General features: G+C 43.1%; 1 protein-coding gene across 1 annotated transcript in view; it reads right to left on the bottom strand.

Moving 5' to 3' along the window:
* Efcab2 (EF-hand calcium binding domain 2) overlaps nt 1–26693 on the bottom strand; it is a gene marked incomplete at its 5' end in the record, with an annotated part of 123540 nt that overhangs the window by 21580 nt on the left and 75267 nt on the right. Inside the window, 1 exon segment of the mRNA XM_013520411.1 lies at nt 3627–3699. Within this exon segment, the coding sequence (XP_013375865.1) occupies nt 3627–3699 (73 nt within the window).

Here is a 26693-nt window from a genome sequence, read left to right as displayed (position 1 = left end):
CCGCACTCGGAAGGTCCTGACTTGCTCTGACTTGATATCAAAGGAAGGACAGTTTAGTAACCTGTGTGTCCGTAAGACGGTCACGAACCTGACTCACAGTTGCCAAGTTTTATAATATTCCATTCAGGCAGAGATTATTTGGAAGGTGCTGCTAATTACTGAATATTAAAGTGATGGCTCAATATTGAATGATGTTTTAAAACAATCTATTTCAAGGGACACATGGGATTTCAAGCTGATCTTTGGGAAGCCAAGGCCTACAGACTATAAAAACTAAAGAGAGATATAGGTATTTACACTAAAATTCGAGTAGATGACAACTAGAGAACTGCACACGTTTCAATTTTTATAGGATTTTTAAAGCATATACACAAATCTACTAAAATAGTTTGATCTCCGAAAATATTATAAAACATTTAGCAATATGGTATTTACCCCTAGATGTTTACTATCATGGAGCTTAAATGTCATAAAATATGTGTGTTTCCCCTCATTTATTTGGGAAAATTCCAAAAGGGTAGTCAAAGCTGTTTTAAGTATATTACTAGAATAAATCGTGTTAGTACACCAACACAGAGAAACATTTCCAGAGCTTGGATGAGTTGGTCATCTGCATTGCTCTAACTGCTTTAAATATCAAGCACTGTGCGTATGAAAAGGGTAACAACTTAGGACTTAGTGCCCACCATGGCAAAATGCCCAAGGCACCTACAGAGCAAGCAAAGTGCCCACCAAGAGCTGACTCCTTCCAGCTATTAATTTAATCCTCAGGCCAGGTGGGTGGCACACGCCTATAATCCCAGCACTTGGCATGCTGAAGCAGGAGCATCTCCATGAGCTCAAGGCCTGGGTTATGTAGTGAGTTCAAGGCCAGCCTGAATTACATAGGGAGACCCTGTCTGAAAAACAGAAAATAATAATCGTCAGAAAAACACTGGTATTACTGTGCCTCTTTTGTAGCTCTACAAGTAGGCTTTGAAAGATGAAGCAGCTCACCAAAGGCCACATAGCTCCCACATGGCTACTGTGGGATTTGAACCCAGATCTTCTGACACCAGTTGTAGTATTTGGTTTACTTTGGCACAGAAACAAATAGATCAAGAGCTGGCACACCTGTTTTGTAAAAAGCCTCTTTCTTCTGTGAAAAGTATCCTTTTTTATTTTTTTCTTATTCTTTCTTTATTGTGAACATTAAAGCTTTGCCAGTCAGAGTCTGTGTCCCTAACTACTCCATGCCACAGATAAGCTGGAGAAAGGGTTTGGCTGTGTTCCCCCGAAGCTTTGTTTGCAAACACGGGTGGCAAAAGGGTTGGGCCAGGAGCCACAGTGTGCCCACACCCGACATTCATCACAACAGGCAAACCACCTGCCAGGGACCGGGCCTAAGAGTCCCTGCACTCGCGTTACTGGTTCCACCCAGGTCCATCTTGCCATCCTCGTCTCCCCCATAGTGCCAACCTCCCTCTTCCTAACCCCACTCCAGTTTTTGGATAAACACTTTACGACAGCAATAACTGAAAGCATCTTATGTGTTTGATGTGTTTCATTTGTTTCTTATTCTTTTTTTAACGTGAGCACAAATTCAGGATGAACAAGCTTTTTCTCCTAATCTTAATAAAAATATCTTTTGGATTCCCAAAGTGGAAAAACAGTGTATTCTTACCATCTGGATTTCCTTATTAAGTAGTTCTAAATGTCATAGCTGGGAGTGGTGGACACACCGGTAAACCCAGCATTCAGGAAGCTGAGACAAGAAGATCTCAAGTTCAAGGCCATTACACAGGGAGACTCTGTCTCAAAAAACAACAAATAAACACATAGTTTTGAATGGTAAAGAAAACCTAGCAATGCTCCTTAGCTGTCAGGGTGCTAATATCTGGACAACAGCAGCGTCTCTCTACTCTTCCATTGCTCAACTTTCCATAGTGCTTTAGGGTTCACAACATGTCTTCTTGCACATAATTCCATTTATCTTTAAGCAGATTTTGAAATGTATATTGTTGTCTACAGCGACAGCACCTTGGATGCACCTGATCTCGCCTGAAATGCACACTGTTATGGTGAAACATACTCAGCAGAGGTTAAGCGACTTCCCAAATCCCAATTCCTTCTCTTCAACATCAAGGGCTGTGCTAGGTATGAAGAATAAGGATATAAATAAAATTCCATTTCTGTCTTTCTCTCTTACTCTCTTTGTTAATCCTCCAAAACTCCAATCCCTAGATAAATAATTCTGTAGATCCTTCTCTTGTCAGGGCCCAGGTATTCTTATCCCCTTAGGGGCCTCTGCCTTGTTTAACCAGAAAATGAAGTTAGACCATGGCTGAGGGTGCAGCTCAGTAGCAGAGCAAATGCTTAGCATGCACAAGGCCCCCACAACAACAATAGCAGCAACAACAGAAAGGGAGGGAGGAAGGAAGGAAGGAAGGAAGGAAGGAAGGAAGGAAGGAAGGAAGGAAGGAAGGAAAGAAGGAAGGAAGGAAGGGAGGGAGGAAATACATTAGAGCAGAGACCTTTCCAGAAAGCCAAACAGGGCATCAATCTCCCTGATCCTGGGATCACTGCAAGGACAAACTTACCACAAAAGGCCATTGCTTTGGACCAAGCCTTGCACTGGGCCCCAAAAGACCAGACTACAAATCAAAATGGATCCATACTGAAGTTCAGGGTCACCAATTCAAAACTAAATATCCCCCCAATCAGTCAGTTTCAGTTGGCATGATAATGAAATGCTGTTTTAATAAAAAAAATAATAATAATAACCTGAAGTCAGCCAGTGTTTACCAGTTACTTTTCTGTCATTATCTCCCTGTCCCTGCCTTACAAGGATGGCAACTCTGAAACAGCCAAGCTGTCTGTCCATTGCTTCTTCTCTCTTCAGCCTCCATCTGCCTGTAAAATTGGCCACGTCTGCTCATCTCACTGGGACACACATTTTACTTTATGGGATGAAGCAATATTCAATTCTACCACCAGAACTAAAGCCAACCAAGATTTGTGAACTAAATTAACTATAATTTTTTTTACAATGTAATTACAAATAATCATTAAAATGTTTTTAGAATGATCAATAGAAACTTAGTCTTTATTTTATCCTGTTCACTGCTATGTGGAGGTTGTTTTATTTTCCCAAATAAATATAAATTCCTCAGTCTCTGTCTTGGCTTCTCTCTCCTTCAGATATTATTCACTGTATTTCTGTAACCTGTCAGTAGTTTTTCTGCACAGGGTCAGTCCCTTGTATTGACTGGTTTTTCTTTAATGTTAAAAAGATAATACCTAGGGGCTGGGGATTTAGCTCAGCGGCAAAAGCGCCTGCCTGGCAAGCGCAAGGTCGTGAGTTCGGTTCCCGGTACCGGAGAAAAACCAAAAAACCAAAAAAAAAAAAAAAAAGATAATACCTAAAGTGAGATAAACTGTATTACTTGTTCACAGCCATGTCCTCAATATCTGATCCCAATTCTTTCAGATCCTGTTGGTTGACTGTATACACAGTTGTCCTGATATTTTCAAAGAGCATATTCAGTGGTTTAGGGCATTTTTAGTTCCAAGTAGGGATTTTTTTCTTAATTGTGAAGCGTCTGAACCTGTAAGAGCCAGCAGAGTACGCCTCTCTCCTCGCTTACCTCTGCAAGCAGGTCATGTAGCTCTCCTTCACTGGGGCAGCATCCTAACGACCTGACAATTGTCCCAATCTCTCTGAAAAAAAAAAAAAAAAAAAAAAAGTTGTCCATAGTTTTAGAAAACAAACTCCAAAAAGCCAAGGCCTATATAAATATCAAATTAAATAGTTATATCTGAGTTGTTTCAGATCAAAGGTAACACAGCAAACCAGCTCAGCATTGCCTCGTAATAAAAAAAGATACCTTCTGGGGGAAAGGAAAAGGCAGACGAGTGAGCCAAAGAGAGAGGAGAGCATTGTTTTCATTGACTGTCAAATGTAAGCTCTGCCTGGGCCAAAACCAAGATGCTCTAGAAAAGAAACAGAAAGGAGAGGAGGGGGAGTCAGAGCCAGAGACGGCAGCAGCTGGCCGGTTGGTTGTAACTTCGCTGGACTCTCAAGCCTCAGGTCCCACATCTGTAAAATGAGGATGCTCATGTCTGCCCAGAGGTCTGTGATGAAGTTTACACTAGCAACGGAGCCAGGAAGCACCGTTTCCAGTGCCAGACTCCAAGGGTCCATCCCCAGCTCCGGGACTTGAGAGAGTGGGCAAGTTGCCTACACAGGTAAGCCTCCTGGTAACTGAAACACAGTGCCTTCCTCCCAACACCGAGACCCGTGCTGGGGACACTGTGGAGTCAAACACGATGAGCTATTGTAAAATCAAACAGCAGACCTAACACTTGTCAGAGCATAAATTGCAGAAAGAGACGTGGGCCAGAGACTCGGGTCAGGTAACAAACCAGAAGCAGAGGATCAAGAGGCAGCCGTACGAAGGGAGCATCAGTAGATAGTGCAGAGAAGTCCGACTGCAGCCGGTTGAGGTGGGGAATATGGTGTCAAGGACAAGCTGTAAAAAACCCTGAGACCAGAAACGTGTGAGCAGGTCTTACCAGGGGTGGGAAGGAGCCCAGGCAGAGAAGGCTGCAGACAGACCTCCCAGAGGAGGGGACAGCCCTTCCAAGGGCTGCATGCTCTGTGACCACACGGCCACCCCACCCCAGGGCCTGCCACCTGCAAGCTGCTGCGTGAGAGCAGGTGGCAGGCTCTCCCTCTGCCCAGCTCTCTTGGAGGAACCTACCAGCCCCTTCTTCGAGCTGCTCCAGCGACAAGGCCCACTCTGCCCAGGTGGACCACGGAAAACACGGTCTCCTTCCTCTCCAGTCCAGAATCACAAAGGCCTGACTTATACAAGCAAAACAGGTAAGGGGTATTTTGCTGCTGAGCCCAAATTGGGCTAAAGAACACAATTCTCCCAAGAACTAAGAACCCACCGTGTCCACCCGCACCTTGCTCAGCACCCTCCCCCCGCCCGCCCTGGTGCAGCCCCTCGTCCTGTGGGGAGCTGCAGGGTTCCTGGGGCTGAGCTCAGCAGGGCACTGGGGACACAAAGCTGTCCTTGCCTCTCGCCTACACCTCTCATCCGCACCAAGGGTCTCCTGTCCCCCATTGCCCCTCAAGACTACACTGGCTGCGGGGTCTCAGTGCCACATAAGAGAAGGAGAGGTCACAAAAAAGGAGCATCAAACTTTGTACTGCTCTTTGCCAGTAGCGGGGTGGGATTGACTGGATTTATAAAAGAGATGCAACCTGTCTGTGGCTCTCAAAGCTGCCGTGCAGTTCGTATCTGTAGCCTTCATTTTGGGATTTGGAAAGGGGATGGCGAAGAAGTTCCCAGCTGAAGACGCTGTCCCCTCGGCAGTAAAGGGCAAGGTCTTTGCAAGGCGAGCAGGACGAAGGAAAAGGGCCCCGCACCACTCACCCACCCCATGCCCGCAGCTGTCTGAGCTCAAGGCCACACCCTCAGGCCCACTTGTGGTATCCTCTGTGTGTCCCCAACTCCCCTCTCAGCCCTTCCCGTTTCCCCGAGGAGCTCAGTCACCACGACACAGAGCATCATGGTCCTCGACTGCTCTGAAACAAGCTGCCCAAAACACAATCGGCTTAATGAAGGATGATTTATTATTTTTCTCAAATGTGGGGTGGCTGGGAGCTCCCCCACTGGTCTCTCCTGGGCTCACTCATGGACCTGTGCTTAGCAGTTAATTCAGCCATGCGTCAGCCACTGGAGATTCCCATTCTCACCATCCTGACCTCCGGGCCCTCGCCCTCCAGCCGCCCACCCAGTCCATCTGTGACCTCCAGCAACCCTCATTTTCACTTCCTGTGTGCCTGCACAGCACTGCCCGGCAAAAACAATGAACAGAAGCAGGCACAACGTACTACAAAATCATTCCCTCCAGACTGCTGCGAACGACTGCTTCCACCTCAGTCCATTTCCTGGCAAACCCGCCCTCCACCCCAGCTCTCTGGACCCTCTCTGTGGCGTGCACAGCACCACTCTTTCATCTAGGCAGAAGTCCTGCCACCCACTTCACGCCAGCCCACGTCACCGTCAGCGTCAGCGTCACCACCACGGCCACTGCCTGGCCCACCTCAGGGTCCCTGTTTGGCCTCTTTCCTATGCTCTGAGCCTTGGAGGAACAGAGAAGCTCAGGAGCCGGCCCCTCTGGTGTCTCTCAGCTGGCTCTCGGCTCGTGTGCGTCCCTCGGACACGCCTGCCTCTTCCTCTCAGTGTCTTTGTTCTCCCCTTTACTAGTTGCCTCCTTTCCCTAAAAATGCTGACAATTTTCCTCACCCTGGAAAGCAAAGACTCATACCTGCACGACCACCTCCAACCATTCCGCTTCCCTGGTTCTTTCCGTAGTGTCAGAACTTCCGAACTACGTGTGGGTTTTTGTTTCTTTTCTGTGTGTGCTCCAGGTGCTGCGGCCTCACATGGTAGGCAGCGCTCTGCCACCGCACTACACGGGCCGTACATCCATGGACTCTCACAACAGCCCTGCGAGGGGCCTCTGTCACCACACTGTACACAGGAGGAAGCCAAAGCCACAGACAGAGTGACGCAGCCACCATGACACGGAGCCAAGGCTTCACTCAGTGCTCAGGATGGGCCATCGCGGTAAGAGCTGTGCAGTCTGACACAGGGGTAAGGAGAAAACGGGGAGGAGGACTAAGAAAGGCTCCCACGCAGTGAGGAGGAGGATCGCTGGTCCTGCACGGGAGCGGACGCCCTGTCTACGTCTCCTAGGAGTAACAGTCCTCACGGGTTCTCGTAGCCCGGCGCCAGGATCATGGTCTGTGTGGACACCAGAGAAAGTATCTTCTGGCTGTCGGGTGAGTGTTAGAGGAATAGAGTCACATGGTGTTTCATCACCTGTGTCAGCCTCTGCTGTGCACAGCCACTTACTCCTCACAACGGCTCAACAACAGCTACTGTTATTTTACAGAGGAGGAAAACTGAACCACAGGTGGAGCGCTTTCCCCAAGACCTCATCACCAGTGCATTGTGGGAATGGGATTTGAACACACATGGCTGAGAGGCCATGGGATTAACCACAGCAACTGCTGCCTCGCTGAAGCTCAACCAAGTACTTAGTGAGATTTAAAACAGAACTTCGTGACTTTCGCAAGGTGCTTCCAAACAAAGCTCTGGATATACCACTCCATGGGTGCTCTGGAGACAGATCTGAGGAACAAATCTGACCCTCAGATGTTCGGCTTAGCACAGTCTGGTTTGCTTATTTTTTTAAATGGTTTTGGTGCTGGAGATGGACCCCAGGGCCTGTGCATGCTAAGTACACACTGCACCACTGAGCTACACCCTCAGCCTGGTTGTTCAGGTGGGGGACACATACATGTCCTGAGAACAGTCCTGTACTCTTTCTGATGCACACATTTCTATGACAGGCTCATCCCCTGAGAACCGGTATTTGTCACCTCTGAAAAATACTGGTTTTATACTGTTCTGAAATTTACCTGTAAGAAGCAGGGGGATGAGCCAAATGACCTTGTGAAGCTCTCCCGAAGTCTTGTGGCTCTAAAGTTAGTTTTGAAGAGCATCACTCTGATTTGGGTAAGTGGCCCCCAAAGACCCATGTGTTAAAAGTGTAGTTACCAGGCTGTGGAGCTACTTGGAAGTAATGGGACCCCTAAGAGGTGGGGCCAACTGGAAGGAAGTTGAGTCACTGGGGGCACACTCTCACAGGAGATATCAGGACCCCCACTCCACCCTGTTCATCTTCTTACTTTCCAGCCACCATGATGTGAAGCAGCCTGTGTCCTCCACCACATACTCATGCCACCGTGTTCTACCTCACCACAGGGCCCAAAGCAGCAGGCCAACTGACTACAGACTGAAACCATGAGCCAAAATAAACCTTTCCTCCACTTAAGTTGATTAACTCAGGCATTTTGCTACAGAGACAGAAAGCTGACTAACACAAACACACAAAGACATAAAACCTGTGGTTTATGGAAGCAAATGTTTTTGTTCTTGGAAGATGTATCCTGAAGCATCTCAGGGAAAGGTTACATGTCTATGACTTACTCTCCTACAGGCCAGATGACATAAAGTGTGTAAATAGTGAATCCAGGTGAATGAATGCAGTATAACACTCTCACAATTTATGGGTTTGAAATTTCTTAAACAAGCTTTCACCAAAAAACAAAAAAAGCATGCTTCATCCTCAGCCATCAAAACCAAAGTACAGTATTAGAAAATGATAGCAAAAATCTTGCTTCATGTAAATAACCTATAAAACATTTGCTCTTTTGTGTTGTTTTGTCTAGATCATTTTGACTTTAGAAGTTGTTTATTAGATGTCTTGATCCTGTTTCAATTATTAATGCCAATTATTTAATAGATAATTAAATTGTATAATAACATTTCTATTCTCCACCTCATAATTGAAAGTTTGGACACAGTAAAGAAATATAAAACACTGTTTTATATAGTAAAATGGAGGCAAGGCTGGATACCAGCCTATCATTCTTTGCAGACAGAAGTACAGGAGATTGAAGCCATCTTCTTCCCCCTGTAGACACTGGAAGGCAGCACTGCGAACTGCCACCTGCTGATAGGTTAAGGCTGGCTTTGTGATTGCCTCTTGTTGAACACTGGGCTTGAGTCATCAGAAGCAGAAATGCCTCGCTCCCTGCAGGTGAGCAGCAGCTCCCAGCTGAATGGTCAGATTGATTTCTGGCCCAGGAAGCCAGCTCCCCAGATCAGCACCTGCAGAGGCAATCAGTGGACTGTACCCCCAGTAAGCTTGTGTAGAGAGTAGCAGAGAAGAAAATAATACAAGGGCAAACGAGGTATGGGCAGGGAGGTAACGTTCAAATACAGTACTGGTAGCCTCTTCTCTCCAGATGCCTTTTTAAATGAAGATGGAATGAGACAGGCTTATTTCAAGAGCACTCCCAAAGGCTGGGGCATAGCTTAGCATGGGTGGACCCTGCTTCCATCCCAGCACATGGGAGGCAGCTGGGCGCCCAAACTCCTGAGGCCCCAAGATGAGAGATAAAGATGACACAGAGCTTCCTTTGTTCTCCCATGACCTGAGATACAAGGCTGGAGGCATGGAAGTCCACATGATCCTCTAAGCCACTGTCACATTTCTGGTGCCAAGAACACGGGAACACAGCAGAAGGAGCCAGGTGGGCCTGAGGAGCTCCAGATGGTATCGGGATACCTGGGATGCCAGCCACCGTGGAGGAAATCAGGCCGATCACGCTCTACTTCCAGAGTAGCAGGGCTCCCGTAGGCGAGCAGAGAGAGAGAGAGAGAGAGAGAGAGAGAGAGAGAGAGAGAGAGAAAGAGAGAGAAAGAAAGAAAAAGGAGAGGACACAGGCCAAGTATTGTGGGAAAGGGGTAGGGGTTTGCAAAGAGGGAGAACTGAAAAGGACAATATAGGGAAACACTGGCAGAGATGAGAACACGGTTTCAGAAGACGGGAAACACACAGAAAGGGCCCAGCTCGTGATGCAGGTGCAAGAAAGCGGCTGGGGCTGGGAAGGAGCTCAGGGTACAGCATCTGCCTGGCACGCACGGCGCCCTGTGTGAGCCCCAGCACTACAAAACAACACGAAAAAGACATTCAGAAAGAAGAAGACAAAGGATACTAAACAGGAACTGGAAAGTGAAGCAAAAGTATAAAGTTAGAAAGCAGGACTGAGATGTAGCTCGGTGCTAGAAGCCTTGCCTAGCATGTATAAGGCTGTCGGTTCGATTTCCAGTACTGCAAAAAAATAAAAACCAATGGACAGAGTCATGTATGTTAAAGTTGATTAAACTGTTTCTACTGAGATTTTGAATCCAACTCATGAATTAAGAATTGTTTTAAACGTTTAACTATAGTATTTTATCCAAAAGCTTTATTGCCATATGTTTGCAATACACAACAAATACATTCATGGTGGGGCACCGGTACACACACCTGCCACTCTTGGATCCTTTGCACTTCCCCTTCATCCCTTCTTCCTTCCCCTTGCCCCCGGATTCCCTTCCCTTCCCCACAAAGTCTACCTCCATTTCCTATCATGTCTCTTTATTTTGCTCTTTAAATTATCAATACTTGGGTTCCTCATATAAGAAAAACCATGTTATATTTAACCTTTTGTGTGTCATTTACTTCACTTAGCATTATGGTCTCAAAATACATCTTATTTTCCTACAAATGACTTTATGGCTGAATAGCATTCCATTGTTTATAAATACATTTTTTTCATCCACTCATCTGTCGATGGACACATAGGCTGCTTCAAGATTTTAGCTATTATGTAAGCCAGGTGTGGCGGCATCACCTGTAATCTCAGCACTTGGGAGGCTGAGGCAGGAGGATCACTGCAAGTTCAAGGCCAGCCTGGGCTACACAATGAGTTCAAGACCACCCTGAACTACATAGTGAGACCCTGTCTCAAAAAACAAAAAACAGGGCTGTGGATGTAGCTCAGTGGTAGCGTCCATAAGGCCCTGAGTTCAATCCCCAGTACCACACACACACACAAATTTAGCTATTGTGAGTTGTGCTGCTATAAGCAGGGTATACAGAAATCATTGTAATATGGTGTCTTCAAGTATTTGAAGCAAATAGCCACAAGAGGTATAGCTAAGTCAAATGGAATTTCTATTTTTAGTTTTTTGAGGAATCCCATACTGATTCCCACAGTGTTTGTACTAGTTTATAGTTTACATCCCACCAACAGTGTAGAAGATCTTCCCCCTGCCCTGGCCAGCATTTGATGCCTTTTGAGTTCTTAATGACAGCCATTCTTTCTGGAATAAGAGAGAACCTCAGTGTTGTTTTGCTTTGCATTTTTCTAATGGCCAAATATGCTGAGCTTTTTTCATGTACCCATTCGATATTTATATGTATTTCTTCTAAGAAGTGATCTATTTTAAATTATTGATATTATTAAAGCATTTAAAACTAAAACTACTTAATAAATTGAAGCCAATGTAGTAAAATAAAATTAGTTTTTAGAAGTTTAAAATTTCTTTTTTGTCTTTTTAGAAAAGAGTAGAGTAAAATGGCATAAATCAACTCATCTGCAGATGGTAGCAAGCTGGTTATCAATTGGCTCCTGAGAAAAGGCCCTGACCTGCAGCCCTGGGATCTTTTGATTTCCACTGTATAAATACAGCCACCACGGCCAGCTCCAAACTGCCGACTCCCACCTTGGAAGTCCCCGCCACAGTACTGGGAAGAAATGCACAGCTGCACAGTGCTGTGACGCCTATTCCCCCCCCTCCCCGCACACACTGGGCATACCTAACCTCCGGGGCACAAGTAAGCAGGGCAGGAAAGTAACCAGGAAGAAGTCTGAGTATGTAGTACTCTGGCTAGACATTTATTTTGCATTTTATAAGGAACAAGCTGAAAAAGTATGGAGCACTTCTGGAGTCTGTATCACCCTTTGCAGATGCCACACTAACCTGCTCTACGTTTTCCAAGGGGAAGTGCTGCCCAAGAGCACCTTGGTTTTTAATGTAATTTAATTGAGCTTATATAATTTTTAAAAATATAAACTAGTCTTTAACAATGGCCTATAGAATTCCTTAAAATTTAGTACAAGGCTCCTGTGAGCCGGCACAAGTCAACACAATTTAGTGCCGGCAAGCACTGGATTCGAACCGAGGAAGTGGCCTCTCCCACCTGGTCTCTATTCAAGTTCAGCTCCTCGATGACCGTGGTTAGGACCACAGCTCGCAGTATTCTACCACTTGTGCAAAACAGAAATGAAGCAGGGTGTGGTGGCACATACTTATGATCTCAGTACTCGAGAGGCTGAGGCAGGAGGACTGCCACATGTTCAAGGCCAGCCTGAACTACAGTGCAAGACCCTGTTTCTAAAACCGAAACAAATCTGCCAAAAAAAAAAAAGGTATCTCTTGAAAAAATATTGTCTTCCTTATATATCAATTTCATGGGATTTTTAATAAATTGTCAACATTTCAATTTTGATAGGGCTTGCTGAGCAAATAAACTTTACATAAGGGCCTTAAATACGCAGACATTTCATTTCTTTTGTCAAAATATGGTGACATTTTATATTGATAAGAAATGTAAATTAACCTCAAAAGCCTTGATAGGAAAGTGTAAGAATTTGTTTCTGTAACTACACCATACTTACAACAGTAAAAATATTTCAGAGCAAATAAAATTACCGTAAAAGGCCCAACAGAGGCGTCATCATTTAGTCCTACACAGCATCTGAACCACTTGCAATGTTAACCAGGCAGACTGGTTCTTGTAAGACTGGCCCTCAATGTATGTAGTACCACATCTCAGACACAAGGTGGAGCCAGTGCAGCGGAGCCAGGCAGAGCCTTCAGTTTAAGGGCAGTCTAAGGTCAAAAACATCCCCAGGTGAAGAACTGCCTCAGGACATTTGGTACATTTCTAAGGACCAAAAATAAGCAAAACATTTTACCTCCTCCATGATGATGTGATGCTATGTATGAGAAAATTTTTAAAGCAACTCAAATATTTTGAGAACAAAGCAGGACTTGAAAGTGATTTTATTCATTTAACCAACACTGAACACTACTAACTGCCAGGTAGGTCTCCAGTATGGCCAAGAGCAGACCAAGGACCTTGCCCCTATTTTCTGTGACAGCATTTTTCACAGATCAACCTTACTCTGAAGCTAAATAATGAAACAAAGCTGAAATAATGGCAAAATCTCTTATCCAGTGGAACTCTTCTGTTCAAAAGAGGTCTCTTTCTCTAAGACCCCTCTATGAAGTGAAGATTATTTTAAAAAAGAAAAAAAGCCAGGCATGGTGGCACAAGCCTATGATCCCAGCACACTGGGAGGCTGACAGGCGACTGGCAAGTTAGAGCCCAGTCTGGGCAATTTAGCAACTTAGTGAGACCCTGTCTCAGAATAAGAAAAGGGCTGGGGATGTAGCTCAGTGCAAAAGGCCTCGGTCCAACCCCCGGTACTGTGGAAAGAAAAACAAACAAACAAACAGCCCCCCTCCCCAAGCCTTCTGGTTCTAACTTGCAATGTGATTTCTTATAGCCCTATGTGCTAGACTTTACAGTCCCCAAAAGAAGAACTCTGGGTCGCCTGCATATCACAGGAAAAAAGCCCTGTAAAATACTGGACATTACACTGAGTGATACATAAGCAATTTAAGGACATCATTGCTTCTACTACTGCTATGGCTCAGGCACTGCCTGGGGCACTTTGGTTACCATGGCAAATGAGACAGACAAGGTCCTGCTTCAATCATGGAATTTATCGTCAGGTGAGAGAGAGCAGAGACACAAGTCAGTGTGAGCTAATTTTAGGCAGTGGTAAATACTATCAAGAAGTCACCATCACCATCATAATTTTGCTAATGTACTAGTTTGCCAGGGCTGGGGATATAGCTCAGTGGCATAAGCATCTGCCTGGCAAGGGCAAGGTCCTGAGTTCAATTCCCGGTACCAAAACAAACAAATAAATAAATAAATAAATAAATAATACTAGTTTGCCAGACATGCCATGACACAATACCACAAACCAGCTGGCTTCGGCCACAGCGGCGCATTCCCTCACTGCACAGAAGGCTGGCAGCCTGAGATCAAGGTGTCAGCAGCCACAGCGTCTCCTCAGCCTCTCTGCTGACCTTGCCTTGGGTCACCCACAGGAGCAAGCACCCCAGGTGGATCTCTGTGTGTCCAAACTGCTTCCTATAAAGAACCAGACCTGGTGCAGCAGGGCCTCCCTAATTGAGTCATTTTAATTTCATCACCTCTTAAAAACCTTCTCCCAAATAAGACTCCACTCTGAGACACTGGGGGTGAAGGCTGCAGAACACCACGGGAAACGCTTCAAGACACTGGCAATGAATTTTTAATAAAACCCCCCAAAGTACAAACCAATAGCAGACGGATGAAATTCTTTCAGATGAAGTAGCTTCTGCACAGGAAAGGAAATGAAAAGAAGACCCACGGGATGGGAGACGACATTCGCAAACTACACATCTGATGAGGGAGTCATAGCGAGAAAATATGAGTCCACACAACTCAACAAAAACCTGACTGTGAAGATGGGCAAATGATCGGAACCGATATTTCTCAAAAGAAGATATACAAGCGGCTAACAGGTGTATGAAAAAAAGTTTGACGTCACTATTCACCTGGGAAACCAAATCAAAACTACCTCACTCCAGTCAGAATGGCTAATGATAAGAAAGCAAAAAATAAGAAATGCAGTGAGGATGGCGGCAAGGAACGCCTACGCGTTGTCCAGGGAATATAAATTAGTCCAGCTGTTATGGAGAACAATATGGCAGTGGTTCAGAAACTAAAAGCAGGACTACTACATGATCCAACTCCCCCGCCTCCAGGTTTACTGTCCCAAGGAAAGGAAGTCCATGCACAAAAGAGGCGTCTGCATACCTGCTCGTACCACAGCACTGTTCACAACAGCCAACACTGGGAGCCCACAGAGGTGCCCGCTGGCACCCACGCATGACAAGGAAGTGTGCTGCACATACACGTGGTGGGACACTATTCAGCGACTACAGAGGATGAAACCCTGTCACCTGCAGCCAAACAGACGGAACTGAAGGGTACCGTATGAAGTGAAATAAGCCAGGCACACAGCGACAAACACTGTGTGTTCTCACTCATACAGAAGCTGAAAAGGGTGAACTCAGAAAAAGAGAAGAGTGATTTCTAGAGCATGGGGAAGGGAGGAAAAAGGGATGGTGGTGGTTGGATATCAGCTACCAAAACAGCTAGATAGGGTGAATACACTCTAGATTCTACAACATGGTAGGGTGACATAGTTCACAACGGCCTACTATATATTTTATGAAAGCCTAGAAGAGAGGAGTTTGAAGGCTCCAAATAAAAAGAGGATATAAATGTTAAAGGTGATGGAAATGCTAATTGCCCTGATTTGATCAATACTCGCTGTAGACAGCTGATCACTGTCCCCAGAAATAAATACAATTACTTGTCAATTTAAAGGAAAAAAAGACTTTAAGATATGAATTTTATGGGAACACAACTGAGCCCATAACTGTAACAATAATTCCCCCATTCTTCATATAGCAGACCCCTTCTAATCTGATTTTTTTTTTTAATGTTGGGGACTGAACCCAGGACCCGGTGTGCACTAAACAGGAAGCGCTTGCTTCACCGAGCTACATCCGTTCGGCTCCCCGCGTTCCCTCCAGAGCAGCTCTCCCCGGCTGGACCAAGCTGTCCCATCCTGCCTAAACACCCACCACCACTCTTCAATACAGCATCATAGTATTTTTCCTTTATAGCCCATTTTTATTACATTATCCTGTTTTATTTATCTTATGCCACCCATTGCTGTCTGAAGTTTTCCTTCAGGACTTGAACAGTGCGTTTCTCTTTACTCTAAAATATAAGTTCCATATTCAAATGGGGAAGGGAGCAAAGCGGGAGGTGAGGGAAGGAAGGGAAAAGGGATTTAAAAAAAAGAAAATGAAAGAAAAAACTGGAAACAAAACTTGTAAATGAGGAGGGGAAGAGGGGTTGAAGGGAGGGGAGGGGAATGGGGAAAAAAGGAGGTATTGAGATGTTTTATGTGCAGGTACAAATTCCTACAGAGAATGTGATCATTCTGTACGGCAAACGTGTACTAACTTTAAAAAGAAAGAAAATATAAATTCCATGAAGGCGGAAGCCTTGTCTGTATCTTTCACCACTACATTTCCACACCTAGAAGTAGCTCATATACAAAAGGACTCTGAATATTTGTTGAAGGAGAAAACAGTAGTGGTCACACCGGAGCCTGGGAAGGGTATAGGAGCGGATGTTGGAGAGAGAATGGTTAATGGTTCACAAGTGTAACTGGATGGGAGGAGTAACTTCTAATGAGCTATAGCACATGAGAATAGCTATGGCTGGCAACAATTAACTGAACATTTCAAAATAACTAGTAGAAACTTTGAATGGATATCATTTTGAAAGAAATGATAAATGTCAGAGGCGTCGTATATGCCAGTTACCCTGATCTGATCATTATACATTGGCTACATGTACTAAAATGTCACATGTATCCATAAATGTGTACAATTACTGTCCCTTAATTCCATAATTTTTTTAATTTAAAAATAAATATTTGTTGAATAATGAATGCATGTGTAGAATACAGATTTTAAAATCCCTTTCAGTGGCTGGGGGTATAGCTCAGTGGCACAGCACCTGCCTGGCAAGGTCCTGGTGAGGTCCTGAGTTCAATTCTCAGTTCCAAAAAAAAAAAAGCCCTTTCCATGAAAAGACATTTCATAAAACATTCCCTCATTTAACTCACATCAATCTATCCTCCCCATTATCAGACTCACCCTGCTATGGTAACATAGTTCTGTCCTCTGCCCTGGGACTCTGTCTCACAGGGCTTTCCACAGTAACATCCTCTTAGATCAGGCCACGGTGCTCAGTGTGATTCAAGGTGGAAAGCAGTGGCAGAGAAAACGAATCAGACATGGACCAAACCACTATGCTTTTCTGCATATTTTTCAGAGACAACACTGGCCATAACAAATGTTTAATTAATGTTTACTGGATTCACTGACTAAACTATATGTCAGTGTTGGGAAAGATTTAAACAATCCCAAATTCAATACTGCTGAATGGCTGCCCACCACCCAAACAAAACAAAATGAGCCCACTCTCCTGGATTTCGCTTTCAAAAATGAACACAGAAACACCATTTGGCCAACACTATGGTAAAAATTGTCACAGGCTACATTGTCCAGTGGAGGCTAAAGTTAGTAGGCAAAAGTTTAAGGAGAAAGAGGAGTTCCAAGAGGAGTATCCAAGAGGAGTCTCCAAGTTCTCTTCCAAGACATTTACCAAACACAAAGGGAGACTTTATTAGTTTTAAATGATAAACTTTACAGTGGGGAAATCTGGAGGGCACTACCTTAACCAGTGATCAAAGTTGACATCATCAATAATAAAATATGGGCCAGGGATGTAGCTCAGCAGTTCAGCACCTGCCTAGCAAGCACAAGACCCTGAGTTTGATTCCCAGTACAAAAAAGAAAGAAAGAAAATAATAAAATATCTCAACAATACATTATATTCCCTCACATGATGCTCTAAGACAGGTCTGTCTTAGCCGTCTTCCTCCTTGCTGAGACACCCACAACTTAAAGAGAGGTTCATCTTGGCCCACAGCTTCTGAGGGTTCAGTACATTGCCAGCTGGCTCCAAAGCAGAAAGGTATGGTGGAAGGGCCTGGTGGAGAATGTCTGGTCATCCCATGGCAGCCAGGAAGCAGAGGAAGAAGAGAGGAACCTGGGAAGCAGATATACCCTTCCAGGCCATGCTGCCAATCAGGCCCCACTTCCGACAGCACCCTCAGCTCTGACCCCTTCTGTGGATTAATCCACTCATGAGTATAGTACCCCCATGATCAATCATCTTCCAAATGCCTCAACTCTGAAAATAAGAGCCTTCTGGGGCATTCAGACCTAGTAGTCTTGCCAAAAATACATGACCTCAATCTAATCATGAGAAAACACCTGAGAGACATTCTACAAAATAAATGAGCAAGAGTTTTTTTAAAGTATCTAAGTCATGAAAGACAAAACGATTGAGAAAACTGTCACAGTGTGGAGAACTAAAGCAACAAGACAACTAACAGAACAGAAGATTTTGTGTTGGACTAGAAGAGACAGGGTGTTAGATGAAAATTTTTGAAAGCCTACCAAGATCTGTAGTGTAGCTCATAGTAACAAACCAATGTTAATTTTCAATGGCTTTGATAACAGTAGGAGAAGCTGGGTAAAGAATATGGAGGGACCTTCAGTACAATTTTTTTTCAATTTTGTTACTCTAAAATTATTCCAAAATTTTAAAAAAGATTTTTTTGAGACAAGGTCTCTTTTCCAGGCTGGCCTGGAACTTGTTATGTAGCCCAGGCTGGCCTGGAACTCAGAATCTTTCTGCCTCAGGCTCCCAATTGCTGGGATTACAATAAGTGCACACAAAACACCCAGCTTCAAACTAAAATATTTTTAAAGACACTCTAAAAATTACATTTTTAAATAGTGGCATACTAAATTTTTTTTCTTTGTGATCAAAAAATGGAGGTATCTTATTGTTATGATTTATATCTAGATATCCCCCAAAGCCTCATGTACTATAGGTGGGGCTCTGGGGAGGTGACTGGATCAGGGGGAAGTGATATTCATCAGTAGATTAGTCAATTGATGAGTCTACAGCTAAATGTGATGTTGGAAGATGGAGCCTGGTTAGAGGAGGTGGATCACTGGGGTGTAGCCTGAAGGGTCTATCTCCCTCCTCCTCCCTTGATCTCTCTGCTTCCTACTGCCTGCCATGAGCTGTTTCTCCTCTGCCATGCTATCCTGCCTTGAAGCTCCTGACTATGAACTGTAACCTCTACAAATTCTGAGTCAAAATAAACCTCTCCTCTTTTAAACTGTGAGCGTCAGATAAGTAGCTAGGATGGGTGAATTTTTTGTCAAAAGCTTGAGTAGAGAGGTCTGGATTATCTGGCACCCTCATGAGAGGGAACCCTCAAAGCACCTCTTCTATGGATAGGGCCCTAGATTCTCACCCACTCCCACTCTCTTCCTCCTTCAGCTATGTTGATGGCAGAGAAGACAAAAAATTTATTACGTTTTATTTTTTACAAATTATTTTACCATTTTTTGGGGTTTGTTTTTTTTCTTCCCAGTACCGGGAGTTGAACTCACAACCTTGCACTTGCCAGGTGCTGTACCGCTGACCTAAATCCCCAGACCCCTTAAAAAATTATTTTAAAAAAAGTTGTGGATGTCAGGTACTGTGTCTCAGTGAAAAAGAAAGTAATTTGGACACTGGTTATCTGTTTAATTATGATATACAGATATAGATATAGGCCATTTGCAATATAAAATTTTCTCAATTGCATTTATTTCCATTTTTAAATTTGTTTGGTAGGACCTGAAACTTTTTTACATGGTTGAATGTGTCAAGATTTTTCCTTCTGAATTTTGTATTGAATCATTTTCTCTAACCCAACTTTATAAAGGAATTCACCATACATTTTAATACTTTAAGATACTATGTTTTACAGCTGGATAAAACCTAGATATCTGTTGCACACAGACCTTATCTTGGTAATCAACATTATGTACATATTTAATTTTATATTGTTCCAAATCACCAACCAGTTGTCTTTTCTTCACTAATTGCAGTTGCCACCTGTATCTTCTATTGCTGCATCTAGTGCAGCTTGAAATTCCCAGGAGAGGATGAAGAAACAAAGACAAGAGTCAGAATGCAGAAAGCAGAAGTCAGGTCAGCCCCCCTACCCCCCGAGGGAAAAAAAGAACTGCCCAACAACTGCAATGCATTTAGTTATACAATTATAACAGGTGAAAACTCTCTGCCTAACCACTTGTTCACCTGGCTTGCCTCAGGTGTCTGTGTTCTTGGGGCTGGCCTTGCTCTAGCCCCACACTGATAGACCTCCAGATCAGCTGCTCCTCACAGCCTATTAACTTTTCATATGAACTTGGGTTATTTCCATATTTTCTTTTCTATTTCACTGAGCAGTTAAGCTGCACCTTTTTTTTCCAGTACTGGGATTTAACCCAGTGCCTTCACACTGAGCAACATCCTCAGCCCCTCACCCGCTTTTTTTCTGAAATAGGATCTCACTAAGTGACAAGGTTGTCCAGGGGCTGGGCTCGACTTGAGTTCCTTCTGTTTCAACCTCCTACAGTGCTGGTATAACAAGTGTATACCACCATGCTCAGCTGGTGATAAAAAATGTTAATATCTTTTAATTATCAAATAAAGCTTAACTTGCCTCTTTGCTCTTATCAGTTTTCTTAGATATTCTTTATTTTTCAGACGAACATTAAAATCCATTTGCTAAGATCCACAAATGATATGTTAGTATTTTAACTAAATTGTGTTAAATTTATAAGTGAATTTAGGATTATCTGGCATGCTTATATTTCAAGTTTCCTACTGAAAAAATATGGTTTCTGTTTGTGCAAGTCTATTTTGTATAATTCAGGGTTTCCTAATGTAGCACTTAGGTACAGTAAGTCCCACACTTATGAACATTGAAGTTGTGAACTTTCACAGGTAGACTATATAAAACTCACCTTGTTGGTTTACAGTTAGGGAAAGGCTTATGAACAACTCCAACTTACAAACCATTCTCTCAGAACAGAACTAATTTGTAAGTCAGGGACTTACTGTATATCTTATTATATTTTTGTAAATAAATTTTAGCTTTTTGTCACTATTGTAAATGGGTCTTATCTTCTTCCATTATATAACCAACGTGTGCACTCTGTGTAGTAGCAGGTGGATTTTCTGGAGATTAACTTTATTTCTTACAACTTTACTAAATTTCCTTAACAGTAATATTCCCATTGATTCTGCTAGGTTTTCTAGATATTTGCTGTATATCTACAAATAAAAAAATAAATCTAATTTTTGCAAACAGAGCTGATTTTTCTTCTATCGTTTCTCTCTTCTTCTTTTTTTTTTTTTTTTTTTTGAGACAGGGTCTCCCTAGGCAGTTCAGGCTGGCCTTGAGCTCACTTTGGAGCCCAGGCTAGCCTCAAACTCACAATGATCCTCCTGCCTCAGCCTCCCGAAAGCTGAGATTACAGGCGTGCACCATCACGTTCCGCTTATATCTTTTCTATCTTCTACCATTTCATGCCCAGTACTTATGTTTGCGTTTGGCTTGTCTAATTGTGTTAGTGAACGCCTCTAGTTGATACTAAATAACAATAGCAAATTGGAGATATATCTGGTTCCTAAATTTAACAGAAATGTTGCTTCTTCCTCATTAAATAAGAAACTATTCCTGGTACCAAAAACAAACAAACAAACAATAAGGAACTAGGTTTGGAGCTGACATAAACATTTCATGCTAAGGAAGTATTCCCTCAATTGCTACTTTATAATAGAGTCTTTAAAATTATGAATATGTATTAAATTCTGTCAAATGTAGGCCTGTGTAGAGAAAATCTGATTTTTTCTCTTCCATTCTATTACTATGATGAATTACATTAATAAACTTCCCAATATAGAACTCTTTTTACATTCCTAAAATAAATTCTAGTTTGCTCTAATATGCTGTTGAATTTTGTTGCTAATATTTTATTTATAATTTTTGCATAGATATGTATTAGTAAAATTATTCTGTGAGTTTTTTGTTAGGTTGTTTGTGTCAATGTTATACTTGCTTCAGAAAAGAATTTGGAAGTTTTCTTTTTCCTGTTTTCTGAAGGACATTAATTACCAATTAAGTCAGGGCTGGGGATTTAGCTCAGCGGCACAGCGCCTGCCTGGCAAGCGCAAGGTCATGAGTTTGATTCCCAATGCCGGAAAAAATAAATAAATAAATAAATAAATAAACAAAAAAAAATTACCAATAAGTCTAAAAATTTTTAAGTTTGACAAAATTCTATGAAACCATCTGGACTGAAGTCTCTTGGTGAGAGAGCTCTTTAAAAACTTGGCTATTGATTCTATGGAAATTAGTGTATCTAAATGTTCTGTCTTGACTGGGATCAGTGTATTTTATTTTCCTCAATTGATTTTCAAGTACATAGTTGAATTGCTTTCAGTATATTCACAAGGTTAAACAACCATCCCATTATATAATCCTAGAACATTTCTATCATCCCATGAGAAACCCTTGTACAGTCATCCCTCACTATATCACCGTTCATTTATTGCAGTTTCACTGCATCATGGGTTTTAAAAATATATATATCTAATTCTGCATTGCACAGTTTTTGCTCTATTGCAGGATTCTGCAGCATACTGTATTTCACTGGTGAGTACCCATATAGAATTTTACATGTTGTTAAAATTACATAGGTTTAAGAGTGTAGAAAGTGTTTAAGAGCATATGAAGTGCTTATAAGAGTGTGGGAAAGGTTAATAAGAGAATGGGAAAATTTTTTAAGGAAGGGCTTATAAAGCCTTAAAATATATATAAATAATAAAATAAATATACTGTATCTCCTGTCATCTCTCTCACCCTTCACCACCTCACAATCCCTAACCTGCTTCCTGTATCTATAGACATAGCTCTTCTTGTATTTCATATAAATGTCATATGACACATGACTTATGTCTGGCTTCTTTCACTCAGCATAATGCTTGTAAGGCTCATCCATATTGGAGTATGTATCAGAACTCTTCCTTTCAGTGGCTGAATACTATTCCATTATATGAATTTACCATATGTTATTTATCATACATCAGAAGGCTGACATTTGAGCTGTTTCTGCTTTTTAGGCTGTTATAAGTAATGCTGCTATGTGAGCTTGTGTATGAGATTTTTAAGACTTTTTAAAATTTTTTCTTGTGTATATAGCTACAAATGAAGTTGCTGGGTCACATGGTAACTCTACATCTGACTCTAAAAAACTGCTGAACACTTTTTTAAAGTGGCTTACACCATTTTACATTCCTACCAGCAGGGTATAAAGGCTCTAATTTCTCTACTTCCTCAACAACACTTGTTATTTTTTAAAATTATAACCGTTCTTGGGGCTAGAGGTGTGACAGCTCAGGAGTAGCGTTGCCTAGCATATGCAAGGCCCTTGTTTCTATCCCCAGCACCGCAATCCATCAATCAGTACCACCTGCGTGGGTTTGAAATCATATCCTTGTGGTTTGCTTTGTATTTCCCTAATGACTAATGGTGGTTAGCATATTTTCTTGTGCTTTTTGGTCATTAACTATTATCTTTAGAGAAATGTCTACTCAAATCCTGACCCACTTTTTATGAGTTATTTGTCTTGTTATTATTGAGTTGTGAGAATCCTTTATGTATTCTGGATTTGACCCTTATCAGATACTGTACATGTCTTACAAAGACTTTCTCTCTTCCTGTGGCTTCTCTTTTTACTTTCTTGATGATGTCCTTTGAAACATAAAAGGTTTTAATTTGGGGAAAATCCAATTTATAACCCCTCTCCTTGGGTTGCTCGTGCTTTTAGGTGTCTTATATGAGCAGCCAGTGCCTAATCCATAGTCACAAAGGTTTACACCACTGTTTTTTTCCTACAAACCTTACAGTTTTAGCTCCTACATGAAGTTCTTTTATCTACTCTGAGTTAATTTTCATGCGTGGTATGTGGTAGGGATCCAACTTCATTCATTTGCATTTGGATAGTCAGTGTTCCCAGTGGCATTTGTTGAAAAGACTGTTCTTTACTGTCTTTCTCTATTGCCTCGTCGTTTTTGTGGGAGATCAACTGACCATAAATTTAAGAGTTTACTTCTGGATTCCCAATTCTATTCCACCGATCTATATGTCTAACTTTATGCCATTATGCCAGTATCAAAGTCTTGATTAGCTCTGAAGTAAATACTGAAATCAGGAAGTATGAGTCCAACTTTGCTGTTTCACAAGATGGATATTTTCGGTCACTTAAAATGCAATGAATTTTAGAATCACCTTGTCAATTTTGGGGATGCGATGAGAGAATACCCCATGATAGTGGTAGAAATTTGCCTAGCATGTGCAAGGCTCATCTCAGCCCATCTCAGAAAAAAGGCACCTAGGATTTTAATTTTTTTTTTTTTTTGAGACAAGGTCTCACTATGAATTCTAGGTCTCAAATTTGTGATACTTCTGCCTTAGCTTCCTGAGTGCTGGGATTACATGCATGTGCCACCATGCATGGCACCTGGGACTTTGATAGATACTGTTTTGAATCTGTTCACCAATTTGAGGAGTGTCACCACCTTAACATCATCAAGGCTTCCAACCCATGTACACACCTAGAACACTGCCAGCATGAGGTATTTTATTTTATTTTTGTATTGGGATTGAACTTAGGGCCTTTGCACTCAACTGCATCCTCAGCCCTTTTTTATTTTTTGAGACAGGGTCTCACTAAGTCATTAAATTAACCAGGCTGGGCTCAAACTCTTGATCCTCTTGCCTCAGCCTCTCAGAATTCTGGGACTACAGGTGTGCACAACCACACTCAGTTTCAGCTAGATTTTCAAATTAGCATGTACAGGGTTGTACAAACTGCTCCCGTGATGTTTTAAAATTACCTGCCTTTATTTCCTGCAAGTCATTTGTGTCCTTGTGTTTTCTCCAAAAAAGCAAAACCAAATGATTGAGTTGGGTTGTAGCTCAGAAACAGTGCACACTTGGGATGCACAAGGCTCTGGGTTCACTCTCCATCACCAAAAATAAATTAAAAAATAGCAACAGCAAAAACACCTGCTAGTGGTTCATCTTTTTATTTACCTTTTGCAGAGAACTAGCTTTTCATGTTATTTATGAGTTCCTATTGTTTTCCTACCAGTTCCTTTCCTTCAATTTACCTTTTTTCCCCTAGCTTTTTGAGTTGAACCTTCTACTCCTTTTTTTTCTCCTTCATGGGTCATAGGCATTTAAGGAACCTTGAAATCTCATTTCCATTATTAGTTTATAGAAATTTTCAAGTGAATTGTTCCCAAGACTCTACTTTTGATCTAAGCGTTGTTTATTTACTTTAGATTGCCATGATTTTCCCCCGGTTGAGACCCAGACTTGAGTAAGGAGGAAAGAGACATCCAGGGAAGGCATAAGTGAGAAGAGCGACAAAGGTGGGGTTTGAGCAGAAATGAACAGGCGGGTGTGAGGAGTCAGAGGTGATGGTTGAGAACCAGAGGTCCCGTTGTGGAAGTGAAGGAAGAAACAACTCGTGGTCTCAGGAGAAACAGCGAGGACAGGAATGGGACGGGAAGACAGAAGCCCAAGCACAAACTGCATGCTGAAGAAGCAACACAGCAAAGGTCAGTAAGACACCACCACGGGCGAGGGAGACCCGCGAGGGGAGTAGCTGCAAGTTTTAATGGGCGGAAGACTTCTGTTGCTTTTTTTTTTTTTTAAATATGGAAGACATTGGGGTTAGATATTTAGAAATAGTAACAGAGGCCTTTCCATCCAGAAGTCTTCCCCCAATGCAGGCAGCTAGAGTACTGTGTGCTTGCCACCTCAGGGAGCACATAACTCCCAATGCAGCTATGGGCACCTGCAGAGGCAGGGAGGCCCAGTTATTAAAAGGGTGACTGCTGTGGGTGTGGCCAAGGCCGGAGCTGAGCTGCCTGCCCCTGGGAGGCACCTGGCCTCGACCTGGCTGGAGGCCGTGGGTTCAGGAAAGCAGAGAGGCCTTGCTGAGCACTGTATGAGGGAGGAGGATGCACCCAGGGCCTCGCTTATGCCAGGTGAGGGCTCCACCCTGAGCCACACCCCAGCCCTCCTCTTTTGCAGCCATCCAGGCTGTAGCAGCTCTGTAAAGCCACCCTCAGAGGGAATTTTCCAACTTCCTTCCCACGTTCTGACACTGCTTCACGGAGAGTATAATAATTCGTGCTGCTCCGCATCCTGCTAGTGGCAGCCTTTATGCCACTGACATTTGTCCCTGTCCAAGTCTTCTGCCCATGCTGCCTACTGGCCAGGGCAGGTGGGGGTATTTTTGCTGGGAGCCCCAGGTGATTCTACTGTGCACCCAGACTTAGGAGCCATTGCCCTAGCCCATGTGCCAACCAGCCTTCACCCTACAACTAGAGTTTTGTTCTAAAAGCCCAAATCATCTCTTACTTGTCTGCACTTAGGGATTTGTACTGCTTACACACTGAAGCCCAGTTCCTCAGGAGCAAACAAAGTCATTCGCCAAATGGGTCCTGGCTTATCTTTTTTTTTCAATGCCACAAGATAAACATTACCATTCTAAAAGGTACAAAAAGGGGGGATACAAAGGAATGGGACCAAAGCAAGTCCAAAACCCAGCAGGGCAAACATTAAGTCCTGTAGTTCCCTGTGGAACATCCAAAACAATCTGTGGTACGTTGTGAGCTCCAAAGGGCTTCTGTGGCTTTGCCCCTACAGCACTTCCAGTGGTTGTAGCTCCCAAGGCTTCTCTCTTAGGCCCGCTCTGCTCAACCCTTGCAGCTTTCCTTAGGTAAGCCACATACCTGGTTTTTTTTCAAACTTCTGGGTTTTTCACTGCACCTTTGGCTTCACACTCACAGCTTCACACACTGCCCTTTCAGGGGCACACTCCCTGGCCTCCCAGGCCTTCTGAAATCTGGGTGGAAGACTTCTTAACCTCAGAACTCTTGCATTCTGTATTCACCTAAAGTCAGTGCCATGTGGATGATGCCAGGTTCTGTCAGCTGGAGCAGCAGCCAGGCTTTCCTCTTGGCTGTAGGGGTCGAGTGCTTGGATCACTGAGCTCTGTGAATCCAATTCTGCGGAACAGATTCTCTATGCTGCCACTATTCTGGAACATGATGGTCTCTGGCCTTCTCCTCAAAGCAAAATCTTTCACTTTAGTAGTTTTGAGGTTACAAAGGGTGGAGACTTGCTGCTTCTTGTGATGCCTTCAGACCATCTTTTCCATTCTCCTGTCCCTTCTCAGCAATTGAGATCTCCTCAGCTCTATCTTTGCAGTCGGGAACTTTACTCGAGCTTTTTTTCTGTCCAAACTCACAACATTTTAAATCATCCTGCTGGGCTCTTTGCTCTTGATTTGCAACATAAATCTGGCTAAAAGCCCCCAACAACAACCATGCCACTGCACCAACATTACACTGCCTTAAAATTTCTTCTACTGCCAGATTGATTAGTCCTCCACCCTTAATTTCAGTCTTGGGCAAAATCTATGGACAAAGGCAGACAAACTTTTTGCCAAGTCGTAACATACATCGTC

Source organism: Chinchilla lanigera, unplaced genomic scaffold (assembly GCF_000276665.1).
Source record: "Chinchilla lanigera isolate Chin_1 unplaced genomic scaffold, ChiLan1.0 scaffold00005, whole genome shotgun sequence".
In the NCBI taxonomy this organism is placed as follows: Eukaryota; Metazoa; Chordata; class Mammalia; order Rodentia; family Chinchillidae; genus Chinchilla; species Chinchilla lanigera.
This window is presented reverse-complemented; position numbering and strand designations above follow the sequence as displayed.